The sequence below is a fragment of the Monodelphis domestica genome, chromosome 6, assembly GCF_027887165.1.
Source record: "Monodelphis domestica isolate mMonDom1 chromosome 6, mMonDom1.pri, whole genome shotgun sequence".
Taxonomy (NCBI): Eukaryota; Metazoa; Chordata; class Mammalia; order Didelphimorphia; family Didelphidae; genus Monodelphis; species Monodelphis domestica.
Window position 1 is genome coordinate 85,600,254 of NC_077232.1, and position 12,739 is coordinate 85,612,992.

The window sequence follows — 12,739 nt, forward strand, 5'->3', positions numbered from 1 at the left end:
AGGATGTGCTGATCTTTCTTTTGTAGTCCTGATGTCATGTGTTTTACATTGGCTAGGACAAACATATGGGATTTCATTTCTGACTCTGTTCATGACTCCCAATGAGTGCCATTCTACAAAAGTAGTGGGAAGATCATTAAATTGGACATCAGAAGACCTGGGTTCAATCTAGACCTTCTCCAAATCATTTCCTTCTTTTTAAAACCCTTACTTTTCTGTCTTAGTAACAACCCTGAGACCGAAGGGCAAGGGCTAGGCACTTAAAGTTAAGTGACTTGCTCAGAGTCATGTAGCTAGGGAGTATCTGCAACCAGATTTGAAACCAGGTCACCCAGACTTGAGGCTTGCCATTTTATCCACTGTGCCACCTAGCTACCCATTACAAGCCATTTTAACTCTGCCTTAGTCTCCTCAGTCACATGAATGTGTTGGATTCTCTAATATCCTTTGCAGCACCAACATTTTAAATCTATAGGCTAAACTCCCCTCCACTCTGTGGTGCAAGACAAGAGTCAGAGGAAATTGGATTCAAATCCTGTCTCTGATGCTTATTAAATGGGTGCCCATGGGGCAAGTGCTCTTCTAGTTCTGATATTCTGTGCTCTGTATTCTAAGCTCCTTTCTAGCTCTAAAACATCAATACCTATCACTTGTGGGCTGTCCTAAACATGGAAGAAAAGAGGACAAGGTCCCTATCATGGAACAAGAACCTTGGGAAGACACTTTCTTTGGGAATCAATTTCAACCTATTTTTCCCAAAGAAAAACCTAGAAAATTTATTTTCTTTCTTTTACTCTTTCATTCTTTCATTTTTTCTTTTGTCTAGCCAAAGGACCTGAATCCTGTAGCCCTAATCTGTATGATTCATGTGTGTTGTCTCTGTTACTAAAATGTCTTTTTACCCCAACAATGTAACATCCTGCCCGATGTTCTAGCACTAATCTGTTACTCTGTGTTGCTGTTTGCAGTCACCTCAGTTGCTCTCTCCAACTCCTCCGGAGGTAACCCTCAAAGCCTATGTTTTCTTACATGTGTTTCATGGTGCATCAGAGCAGCTTCTAAAGATAACCCCTCCAGCTCCTCATTCAGGACTGCAGACCTGTGCTTGTGTGGATGAATGTTGCTTCTTTGCAGTCTTGAACCCTTTGCGAGTCAGTCAGGGACTGCTGTTCAGCCCCAGCTATTCCTTTAAACCCCAGTGTGCTGATAGAATCATATGCATGCTTCCATTGCATCTGTCACAGTCCCAGAAATACCAAATTGGGGACACAGACTAGGGACCCTCAAAAGATACCGCAAGTTCATCTAAAGGATGAAAACTGGGGGAGAGAATGCTATGTACTCTTTACTCTGCTAACTATATCTCAAACCCTGCTTTGTGCCTGCCCTTCAGTGGTGAGAGGAGTCTTGCCTGTGGTGGATTTTTCCAGAAGCCACTACTCAGGTGAAGAAGGAAACTCTGACATTCAGCCATAAGGGAGGAATCAGCCTTGTCCCCTGGTCCATAGGGGACAGCCAAGGAAAGGGCATGGTGCTGAGTATATAGAGTTTAGGTAGAAAGTCAAGAGTCAGAAACTTAGAACAAAGAGAAAGGATGCTATAATCAATTAATAAACATTTATTCAGCACCCATTATGTGCTAAGGATGGGGGTACAATGACCAGAATGAAGTAGTTCCTGCCCTCAAAAAGCTGATTGGGGGGGGCACGTCTTTCTATAAATGTATACAAATAAATTCTAGGTGATGAGGAAGGGTGATAGTAGCTGAGGGATCAGTAAAGTCTATGTTGGGGGCATTTGGAGACCTAATGATTGTAAGAGACAGAAAGGGGTAATATTCTGGAAGTGGGAAATAGCCTCTGAAAAGGGGTGAAGACAGACAGGAAATAGAATGCCATATGTGAAGAAGAGCATGAAAGTCCAGCTTGACTGGGGGATTGAGGTGGTCATGAATAATAGGTTTTGGAAGTGAGATTGAAACCAGATTTTGCAAAGGGTTTTACCCATCAATTTGGTACCCAAATACCCATCAGGAAATATGTATTCTGTTCTAAATGTAACAGGGAGCTAACTGCTGGAGATCATTGAGCAAAGAAGTTATATCAATGGGACTTTATAAATAGCATTTGGCAGCCATGTAGAGAATAGATTGGAGAGGGCAGAAGCAAAAGTCTTTATGGAATCCCTAACTTCGGGATGTGCAAATTCCTTGTGCTAGGGACTAGAGCTGTGGCTAGAGGAGATAAATAATTCACACATTCTACCATCATGGTTTCTACACTCTTAATAGAATAATAAAGCATGCTTCTACCAAAAAAAATTTATTATATGAGACTAGAGAAGATACATATCTACTTCGTGGTACAGAAAAAAAGTATCAGAGGAGGCAAGAATCACTGAGTTTCTGATGTGGAGTTTAAAGTAATTCTTGAGTTTCTGATGTGGAGTTTAAGGTAGTTCTTGAGGGGGAGCTAGGTGGCTCAGTGAATAGGGAGCCATAGCTGGAGGCAGGAGGTCTTGAGTTCAAATCTGGCCTCAAGACACTTCCTAGCTATGTGACCCTGGGCAAGTCACTTAACCCCAATTGCCTAATCCTTACTGCCCTTCTGCCTTGGAACTGATACAATTCTAAGAAGCTCTTAAGAGATAAGATTTAAAAAGTACTTCTTGAATTATGGGTAGGAATTAGAGGAGAGAAGGTAGCATCCCCAAAATTGGCATAAGCAACACCACAGAGGTAGAAAGGTACAGGTTATGTTTGGGTCTTAGTGAGGATACCAGCCCAATAGAAGCAGAAAAAAAGTTACTTAATGTTGTAATAGGAAATCAGGTAAAAAAAGGTAAATTGGAATTAAATGATTGAAGGCTTTGAATGCCAGGATGGACAAATTTGACTTTATTCAGCTCTATCCCAATTAAGTTGTTTTTCCCCAGCACTGGGCCTGTGGGTACAAATCAATAGTATTCAATGAACTCTGAATATTTTTTGTGTGTTGTGTACAGTCTGGCCCCTGCACGTGCTTTGCTGTGGAAGGAGTGGCTTGGGCCAGGATAACTCACTCTATTTAGGTGACATTGGTATCATGCCATCTCACGCTGCCTGTTTCTGTCCCAGTTCCATCAGCTGCTCAAAACAATTGCCCATCCCTATTTTATTAACAGAAATTGTAATATAGATTCCTAATTATGAGATACATAAATCCCTTTGGTCTCAGCAATGCTTATTTTTATCTCTGAACATCCCTTTGGAGTACTCTGGGACCATCTAAACTCTAGAATACTCTGGGACCATCACAAAAGGCATTTTTAATTGGTGGGTTGAATCTAAGGGGAGGATATAACTGTGTCTGGTGTTACATTCATTGCCCCCTTTTTTAAGGGAGGGGAGATTCTTTGGTTCCTTCTGAGTCCTGTCCTCAGTAAGGCTAAATAGTGAAGGAACCATCATTGAAGAGTCCCAGACCTTGCTGAAATAGACAGGGCATTCTGAGGTCATTGGAAATGTACATCTAATGGCTGACCTACTCCAAAGCAGAGATGCCTCCCATTTTCAACCTTCCAAGGCAATCTCTTTAGAGAATTCCTTATCAGAACAGGAAGGATTTCAATCATAATTTGAAGTTTGAGGGGATTGTTTGGGTTTCCTGGATTTATGAGATTGTTTCCCCTCCTGCCACCCCCTCCCATGCCATTTTCTCCCAGGGTGACCAAGACGATCGATCATACAAGCAATACAGGACCTCCAGTCCAAGCTCCACAGGATCAGTCAGCTATGGGCGTTACACTCCAACTTCCCGCTCCCCTCAGCATTACAGCAGACCAGGTAAATGGCTCTCAGCATTTTCACTCCTCATAAAAGCACATTCTAAAAGACCATCTTGCTATTATGGGATATGGGGTTGATACACATACTGTTCTCACCAACTTGTGCTTCTTCAGTCAACTCCATCCCCTACAAATACCATAGAAATCAGTCAGGTGCTTACTGTGTGCACAACACTTATGCGAAGCACTTGGGAAGATCAAAAGCTTAGCTGTGAAATGATCTTGTCCTCAGGGAACTTATAATCTAAGGAGAATGAGATATTGACACAGACAGACCCAAATATGATATTTGTATGTAAAAACTCTGAGCCAGAATAGCCCTGTGGGGTAGGAGGGAGGGCAGGGAGATGATGGTCAAGCAGAGAAAGCTTCCTTCAAAGTAATAGCATCTGAATTAGTATATAAAAAATATTTAGAAATTAATCAGGGAGAGAGAGAGAGAGAGAGAGAGAGAGAGAGAGAGAGAGAGAGAGAGAGAGAGAGAGAGAGAGAGAGAGAGAGAGCTTAGAGATAAGGAAAAGAGTAAGGGCATGGAAACTGGAAAGTACAAGGTGTTTTCAGGGGACAGAAGCGAATCTAAATTGGTTTGACCATAGACTTCACTTTTAAAGGGATGTAAATCAAATTCTTCAATAGATTGAGGTATAGACATAGTCTTCAGAAGAAATATATACAATTGTTGGATCAATATCCCTTCCATCATTTTTATATATACTAAGAGGAAGAGTGGTATACTGGAAAAAAGGATGACCTTGGAGACAGGAGATTTTGGTTAAAAATCCAGGCACCAACATTTCTCAACTAAGTGTCCATGGGCAATTCACTTAATCCTTCCAAGCCTCAGTTTCCTCATCTGTAGACTCAAGGTGTTACCATTTATGTTACCTATTTCCAATGATTTCCTTATCACTTCTCATCTGAACTGTTATAAATTATTTCCTAATTGATCTTTCGGTACCCAGGCTCCTCCCTCTCTAGTCTGTTCTTCCCCAAGTTGTCATAAAAAGTCATTCTAAGGTTATGGATATGTTGCTCCCTGCTTAAGAGATCATTTAGTGACTCCTTAGTGCCTTTAAAATGCACTAGAGATTCCTTTTCTCTTAATACAAGTTCCTGTAATAGCTGACTCCAAACTAGAGTTCCCAGCCTTTATCACATTCTTCCTCCCCTTCATGTATTCTACTTTCCCGTCCAAAATGGACTTGCAGCTGTTCCCTAAACTCAACATGCAAACTCTCACCATCATGTATTCCCACAAACTCCCTCTCTCTGCCTTTCAGAATCCATATCTTTCTTCAAAGCCCATCTCTGATGCCACCTCCTTCTTGAAGTCTTCCCTTAACTTTTCTAGGCAACCAATGATCTCTCCCTCCCTGAATATTCCTAGAATACTTTGGTCATTCCCTTTTTTGCCTCCATCACTCCATTATTCACATCAAAGTATGTCATATCCCGGCTCCCAGGAGAATGTAAGTTCCTTGAGGGAAAGGACTGTGTGGTTTTATTTTTGTTTCTCCATGACCAAGCACAGTGCCTTGCATATAGTAGCAGAGTAGCTAGTTGAATCTGTTGGGAGAAGTACCTCTAGCACTAAGAAAGTCTGTGGAGCAAAACATTACAAGAGCATTACAGAAATGAAGGGGTATAATGAGTCCAGAAAACCAGTCATGAGCACATGATATATGGTGTCTAGACCCACTTTATTCTATTGCAATCCCATCATGTTCATTGTCCCTTATCTTAGAAAGGGAAGGGGGGAGTATCTAGGTAGCACAGTAGATAGAACAGTAGGACTAGAGACAGGAGGTCCTGGGTTCAAATATGGCCTCAGATCCTTGCTAGCCTTGTGACTTTGGGCAAGTCACTTAACTCAAATTGCCTAGCCCTTACTGCTCCTCTGCCTTGTACTCAATACCCAGTATTGATTCTAAGATGGAGTATAAGGGTTAAAAAAAAAGAAGTGATACTAAAACTGAAGATAAGGGTTTTAGGGGGAAAAAAGATCATTTCTCTCTCTCAACTGCTCTATAAAACTAGCATGTCTGGCTACCACAGGCCATTCAATACTGCATTTTAGAGAATTTTTTTCCTTTCTAATCTGCCTTCTAATTTGTCATCATTTCAAGGTGACTCCCTTTTTAGAACCTGTACAGGAAGAAAGAAAGAAAGAGAGAGAGAAAGACAGAAAGAAAGAAAGAAAGAAAGAAAGAAAGAAAGAAAGAAAGAAAGAAAGAAAGAAAGAAAGAAAGAAAGACAGACAGACAGACAGACACAGGATCATAGAACTTGAAGCTTGAATGAATTTTAGAGATCATTTTGCAGATAAGGAAAATGAGGCACAAAGACCTTAAGTGACTTGCCTAAAGTCATTTAGATAGAAAAGTGAAGTGGAAATTTGAACCTGGAACCTCTGGCACCAAGTCCAGAGCTCTTTCCACTAGACCATTTCCCCCCTTATTCCTCTTACCACTCTCTGTATCACTCAATAAATGAGTTGAAACATTTATTGCCTTTGTCCACCCCCTGTTGGCATAGTACTGGTATGGCATGCCAGGTCTATACTGAGCAAGCTGAGCCTGTAACTTACTTGGACCATGGGTACAGTCCTTGGCACCATTACAGAAAACCTGTCTCCAGCTTTCTTAAATAGGGGCTATTTCTTGTGAAAGGGACCTCATAAGGAAAAAGAATATGAAGGATTCAGTGCAGATGTTGTTGAAAAAAACTCAGATCCATTTAGTCACGGCACCATTTTGGTGTCCTATGGGCCAGTGTTCCAAAAGCATCCTCATAGGTTAGCAAAGCACCCTTTCACGTCCCCCCAAAAAGGTCTGCATAGCAATGAGACAGATATGGAAATTCTCCTGGACATGTTGACTAGTAGGGATATTTTTTGGCTTTTAAGTAAGTGACCTATGTAGTTTATTTTCACTTACTCTCTGTTGTCCCCTAGCTGGTACTCTGAGTCTTGGTACCAGTAGCTGCATCTCCCTGCCCCAACACCCAAGCCCTACATCTATGTTCAGACATCATTACATCCCTTACTTCAAAGGTAAGATCGTGGAATGCCAGCTAAGCTGTGGTGACTGTAGACATACCCAGATGTGTTTTGGTTTCATGTGTGTGTGTCACGCATGGCTTCCCTCAGTATACAGTGTGTCTCAACTCTCATGAGTGTTCCTCAGTGTGCCATATAGGTGAGTGAGACGTAGTCTCTGTGAGTTCTTAGGGTTACGGAGTTAGAGTTATCATGTAAAGAAAGGGAAGAACGGGAGAAATACCTGGTTAAGAGGGTGATGACGTAAACAGGATTAAATTAAGGAATTCATCAAGCTTGGCCTTCTCAGTGAGGTACACTCAGGATTAGGCAACATGGTGACTGTCTAGTTAACTGGTTGGGACATTTGAATTCTCTGTTTTTCATTTTCCAAAGTAAGAATCCTCTTGGGAGGGACCCAACTTTCTAGTTTTAACCTTCCCCCTCCCCATCTTCCCACTCCCTTTACCACCACCCTCCATTCCCTCCATGAAGGACAGGCTCATATTCCAAGAAGTGAAGCATATGTTTATTTTTATTCATAAAAATTTAACAATTCTTAGCTAAAGTCTGTTCTGAATTTTACATTTCTCCTAAGTAAATTCATAACCAATGTAGAAGTACCATGATACCCTACCCTCAAAAGCCAGGGTCCCACAGACCTGTCACAATTATTATTTTAGAGGGTAGACATAGGAATATATTTTCATCAGCTGTCCTTGTTGTCTATGTTTTGTCATCATGTGCCCTCTTCCATGTACAAAAATCCCAACTACAGAAGCAAACTTATGAATCGGTATCATACTGCTTGCCTTCTCAATGTGTAGGGGAGAGGCTGGGTGGGGGAAGAGAATTTGGAACTCAAAAATTTTAAGTGAATGTTAAAAATAATACAGATATGGATGGTGGATGAACTAGCAGAATAAATTTATGGCCAGAATGCCACAAGTCTCCTAATGCGCTGGGGAGACATAGATAACCATCTAAGAGTGAAATTTCTCTACGTCTTTGGCAACCTGGCCATATCCACAACCTCATCTGAGATTTGTTTTTGTTATTTGATTTCCTTCCACTTCTAGTTACTCAACATTAAGACTGAAAAAATGAGTTTAGAAAACTTTAAAGAGAAGGCAATTTTTTCATTACACTTAAGTATTTTTTTAACTTTTCCAGTTATTTCAGATAAATATAAACACAGACACACAGCTAAACAGTTTCTTAAAAAATACAACTTGCAAAGAAAAATTCAAAATGCTTGCAGAGAAAATCAGGTAAGAAAGTTGATGTCAGGTTACAGACTGGTGATTCAGCACATTTAGTTTCATGTTCTTAAAAATCCAACTTCTTAGCTTTTCTCTTCTCCTACCCTCAATCAAAACAGCAATTCTTCCAAAATGCACTCATCTGAACTCTACCTAGCCTCTCTCTGAACATGCTATTTGTTTGCTAACAGGTATAGCTGGGCCTGAACAAAGACACATCAGCTCTGTTCACTCTGGCTATCTCTTCCAAATACCCTCCCTAATTGCTGACCCAGGATGGAAATACTAATGTGATCAGATGATCAATTATAAATCATCTCCATTTCCTCTCTCCCCTAAATGCCCTTTTTGCCTGAAACATCTAGTGGATGTGCTCAGTCAGTTGTCCCATAAGCCAGAATATTTTATTTTCTCACAATCATAGATGGAAACAGCCCAGGAAAGCTTCTAAAAGGTGGCACAGAGACTCTAGTCCCCACCATACTCTCTCTGTTGACCTCAATCCCACCTACATTCTCTTTTCTCCAAAAAAGGAAGAGACAAAATAAGAGAGTCCCCAAATATTATAGTCCCAACATTTTACATAAAACATTTCCTACAGGCCTAGAGACAGGAAGTCCTAGGTTCAAATTTGACCTCAGACACTTCCTAGCTATGTGACCCTGGGCAAGTCACTTAACGCCCATTGCCTATCCCTTACCACTCTTCTGCCTTGGAACCAGTTCCAAGACAGAAGTTAACGGTTAAAAAAAAAAAAACCATTTCCTAATTCCTCCCAGCTGCCCTCTTCCATGTACAAAAATCCATGTACAAAACTCCAGAAGAAAACTTATGAATGGGTATCATATTGCCTGCCTTCTCCATGCATAGAAGGGAGACTGGAAGGAGGGAGTCTTCAAAACCCCTTGTTTTTATTTTTTGCAAAGCCATAGATACATACCATCTACCCTGTTAGAATATAAGCTACCTGACAGCAAGGATTGTTTCATTTTGGTCTTTGTTTCCCCAACACCTAACATAGTTCCTGGTATACAGTAGATGTATAAAACTGCTTGTTGACTAGTTGATTCCCACATAGTAATAATCAGACATTCTCTTGAGGGAGTAGGGGATTGTTGGCTTTGTTGAAAACAGCAAAAACTGAACAGAAAAGCAACAGCAGGGGTCCTGACATGCATTGCCAATTCTATTTCTATCCATTTTATTCTTTTCTTAAAAGAAAAAAAAAAACCCTTCCATCCCTTCTTGGGATCAATATTGTTATTGGTTCCAAGGCAGAAGAGCAGTAAGGGCTAGGCAAAGGGGATTAAGTGTCTTGCCCAGGGTCACAGAGCTCTGAGGCCAGCTTTGAACCCAGGACCTCCTGTCTCTAGGCCTGGCCCTCAAACCACTGAGCCACTTAGCTGCCCTCCCTGCCATTTTCTTCTTTTAAACTTTGGCTATGACTGTATTATTTATACTTATTGTGCTCAGATCACCTATTCATGGAAGAGTGGCAGGCATCCCTGAAGGAATTCTTAGAACAGTAGTTCTTCCCAATCCTGAATTTTTAAAAGTCTTCCTCAGATGCTGTATTACCTCTCATCAATACTCTACATGCCTCCAATTGGATTCAATGACTAGATGGCAGGGTGAGGGACTCCAGAGCCTTTACTTAAGGAGGGTACTCAATAGAATTTTTCTCCCCAGTTCCTCCTAGCTACACTGCTTTGGTACCACTCTGGAACTCATCATGCCCCCACACTAGACAACTTCTTCCCCTTCCCACCTAATTTTCCAGGTTCCTTTTGTGTGTCCTGCTCCATCCAATCCTAAGCTACTTCAGAGCAGGCACTGTTTTTTACTTTGTTTCTCTTTGTATTCCCAGTGCCTAGTGCTGTTCCTGGCACATAGCAGGCACTTAAAATGTTTATTGACTACTGAATGTATCAGAATCACTCCAGAGTTAAATCTGGTGTCTGGTAGTTCTACGTGCACAAGTCCTTACCAAGCGGAAGAGGCTTTGTACGTGGTCTCAGGGATGTCTGTCTGACTGTGGGTTGCCCAAAGTCCAGCCTTTTGAAATGCTAGCTCTGGACTATTTAATTTCATTTCCACATTAGTTAAATTACTAAGAAAATCAAAAGGGATATTAGCTCCAATTTCTACTCTATTGATTTCTTCTGTATTGATTCTGCACAGTAAAGATTTTATGCTGAACTGATTTTTATAACTGAGTCTGCATCTGCCTAAAGCAGCATTTCTATGTCCTTGAGTTGAGCTCAGGAATTGATCTTTCCTTCTGAGTCAATTTAAAGTTATAATTAAAAGAAAAGTTATCTCTCATACCCATAACCCCTGGGATACTTTCAGGATGACTGTTTTGGGCTTCTTCAAGCCCTTTGACTTAATTTGGTACCATTTCCAAAAGATATGTCACCTGTCTTTGCCTGCCCTTGTACAATTAGGGGAGTTTTTGTCTCTTCCAAGGAGATAGTAAATCTGGTTGCAAAATTACAAGATACAGGTGGATTCCATAAAACAATATTCCTTAATGGTTAGAAAGGGAGTGATTAGGCTCCCCTGAATGCCAGCCTACCTTTTTTGGTATAGTCAATTATAATGATCCTCACCTACCAAAACCCCTTCTTTATTGCATGATAATAAAGATGGCCCCCTCTTTCTCACAAGGATCACTGGCTTTGGTGGAGTTGCCAGTCTGATCCGTTTTGTTAACAGTTACACACTGTTAATAAATTGATTTTGTTCATAAGCCATGTACCTTCAGTTTACCTTTATTAATTTTATTTGCCACATTACCACTGTGCCACATAGGCACTGTACTGGGCTCTAGGGATGCAAAAATGAGACTGTCACCCACTGGGGCTCAATCAGTGGATACTTCATAGTCATGGGAACTAAAGAAGGTTAAGGGATGAGGTAGTTGTGACTGGGGTTAGAGGAAGTTTTGAAGTAAATAAGTCTCAGATTGAAAGTCAAATAGAGAAGGAATCAGCATGCTCAGATGGAAAGTGCCCCTATCAGAAGATCCAGGTTTAATCCAGTTCAGCTCCTTATTAGCTATGTGATTTTAGGCAAGTCACCACCTTAGTGAGTCTCAGTTTTCTAATCTGTAAAATGAGAGAGTTGGATAAAATGAACCTCCAAGGTCCTTTCCAGAAATGTATTTTCATATGCTAGAATTGTTAGGCTTGTGAAAGGCAGAACATCTATTGCCTCACACAATCTGCACAATGATTGAGTGAGGAATTATGAACGGCCTCACTTTATAATAAAGATGAGGAAACTGAGGTAGAGAGAGGTCAGCTGACTTTCCCAGGGTTATCCAGCTAATGAGGGCCTGACCCTCCAATCCCTTTAGTTTCAAGAAGTTGGCTCTGTCTGTTTATTCAAGAAAAACATCCGGTGAGTTCTTGATGATGTCTTTATAAGCCTGAATGAATCTTGACTTCCCCCAGCAGCCTTTGCTTAGAAATAAAGGAGGTACAAAGAGTGGTAAGACCCAGGCCTGACACTGAAGAGCTTAGGTGGGCTTATCACACTACTCCTGGCGCATCCATGGGACTGTGGCATCACCCTGGCATTCATGGTATTTGTTTGCTCCAAGGTTTTACCTGTGAAAGGCTTTATTTGTTGGGCTGCAGGGGAAAGAGTGCTCTTGACTTGTGGTTGATTGGCCCAGCAGGTCCTCTTGACTTAATTGTATTGTACTTGACAGATATGCCACTCCAGCTGCCACTCCCCTGTGCAGCCATCACAATTTGCCATTGGTGTTTGGCCAACAGTCAGTCACACAAAGGGCTTCCCCTGGCTAATTTAACAGTTTAATTTGTGTCCTGCCTAATTGCACATTTAATCCCCCTGAGTTTAGAAGGCAATAGAGTGAGCTGTTCTACCCCCTTGTACCCCCCAGATTATTTCAGCCATGTCTGTGTTTCAGTGCTTTAAGGTAGATGCTTTTCATTTGAATTAGTTGTATGCATGCAATATATGCAATATAGCTATTAGTGATTAAGGCTGCTGCCCTCAACCAACCCTTTATTGAGACTGACGGGGTGGTGATGGGGATTAGAATCTCAGAATAATCACTGTGTCAGAAATACAGCCTGGACTATCTGAATGGCCTGATCTTCACAGTCTCACCCATGCCAGGATCCTGGCCTTGATGTTCTTGGAGGAAGTTTCCAAGCAGAGCCAAGGTACTCTTATTTCTTAGGGAAGGAAGATGCAGGAACAATACAGGGCTCCCCCGGGTGCTTTCCCCCCACAGGATGACACATCAGGAAAAATTAGACACAAATGTACACAACTAGGAAGAGGGGATTGAAAATGCAACCCCTTCCTTGAGCCCCTGAGCTTCCTCTAAAACCCTAACTACACAGTTAACCACACTTGCCCAGAGGCACTAGATGCTCCCAAAAGAAAAATCCTCTGCATAACAGGCCCTTCTTTCTCTTTAATGCCCAGCTAATGGAAGCCTCTCCAAGGACATAATTTCTTGCCAGGCAGATCTTAGGCTCCACATATATCTTCTGGCCTCTCCAGGTCCTGTGTTGATGCCATGAATGCTTCCTGAGAAGGCTTGGTGCCAAGTTATACACATCTTATTTCTGAG

The 12,739-nt window shown here is 41.4% G+C and overlaps 1 protein-coding gene across 13 annotated transcripts in view; it reads left to right on the forward strand.

The window, feature by feature from the left end:
- ABLIM2 (actin binding LIM protein family member 2) overlaps nucleotides 1–12,739 on the forward strand; it is a 335,657-nt gene that overhangs the window by 247,104 nt on the left and 75,814 nt on the right. For 4 of the 13 annotated variants that reach the window (XM_056802381.1, XM_056802379.1, XM_056802383.1 and 1 more), the window contains exons 11-13: nucleotides 969–1,001; nucleotides 3,703–3,823; nucleotides 6,779–6,877. In XM_056802381.1, coding sequence (XP_056658359.1) covers nucleotides 969–1,001; nucleotides 3,703–3,823; nucleotides 6,779–6,877 — 253 coding nt within the window. The remainder of the gene's footprint in view (nucleotides 1–968; nucleotides 1,002–3,702; nucleotides 3,824–6,778; nucleotides 6,878–12,739) is intronic. The other 9 variants (XM_056802386.1, XM_056802385.1, XM_056802388.1 and 6 more) reach the window with 3 other exon arrangements.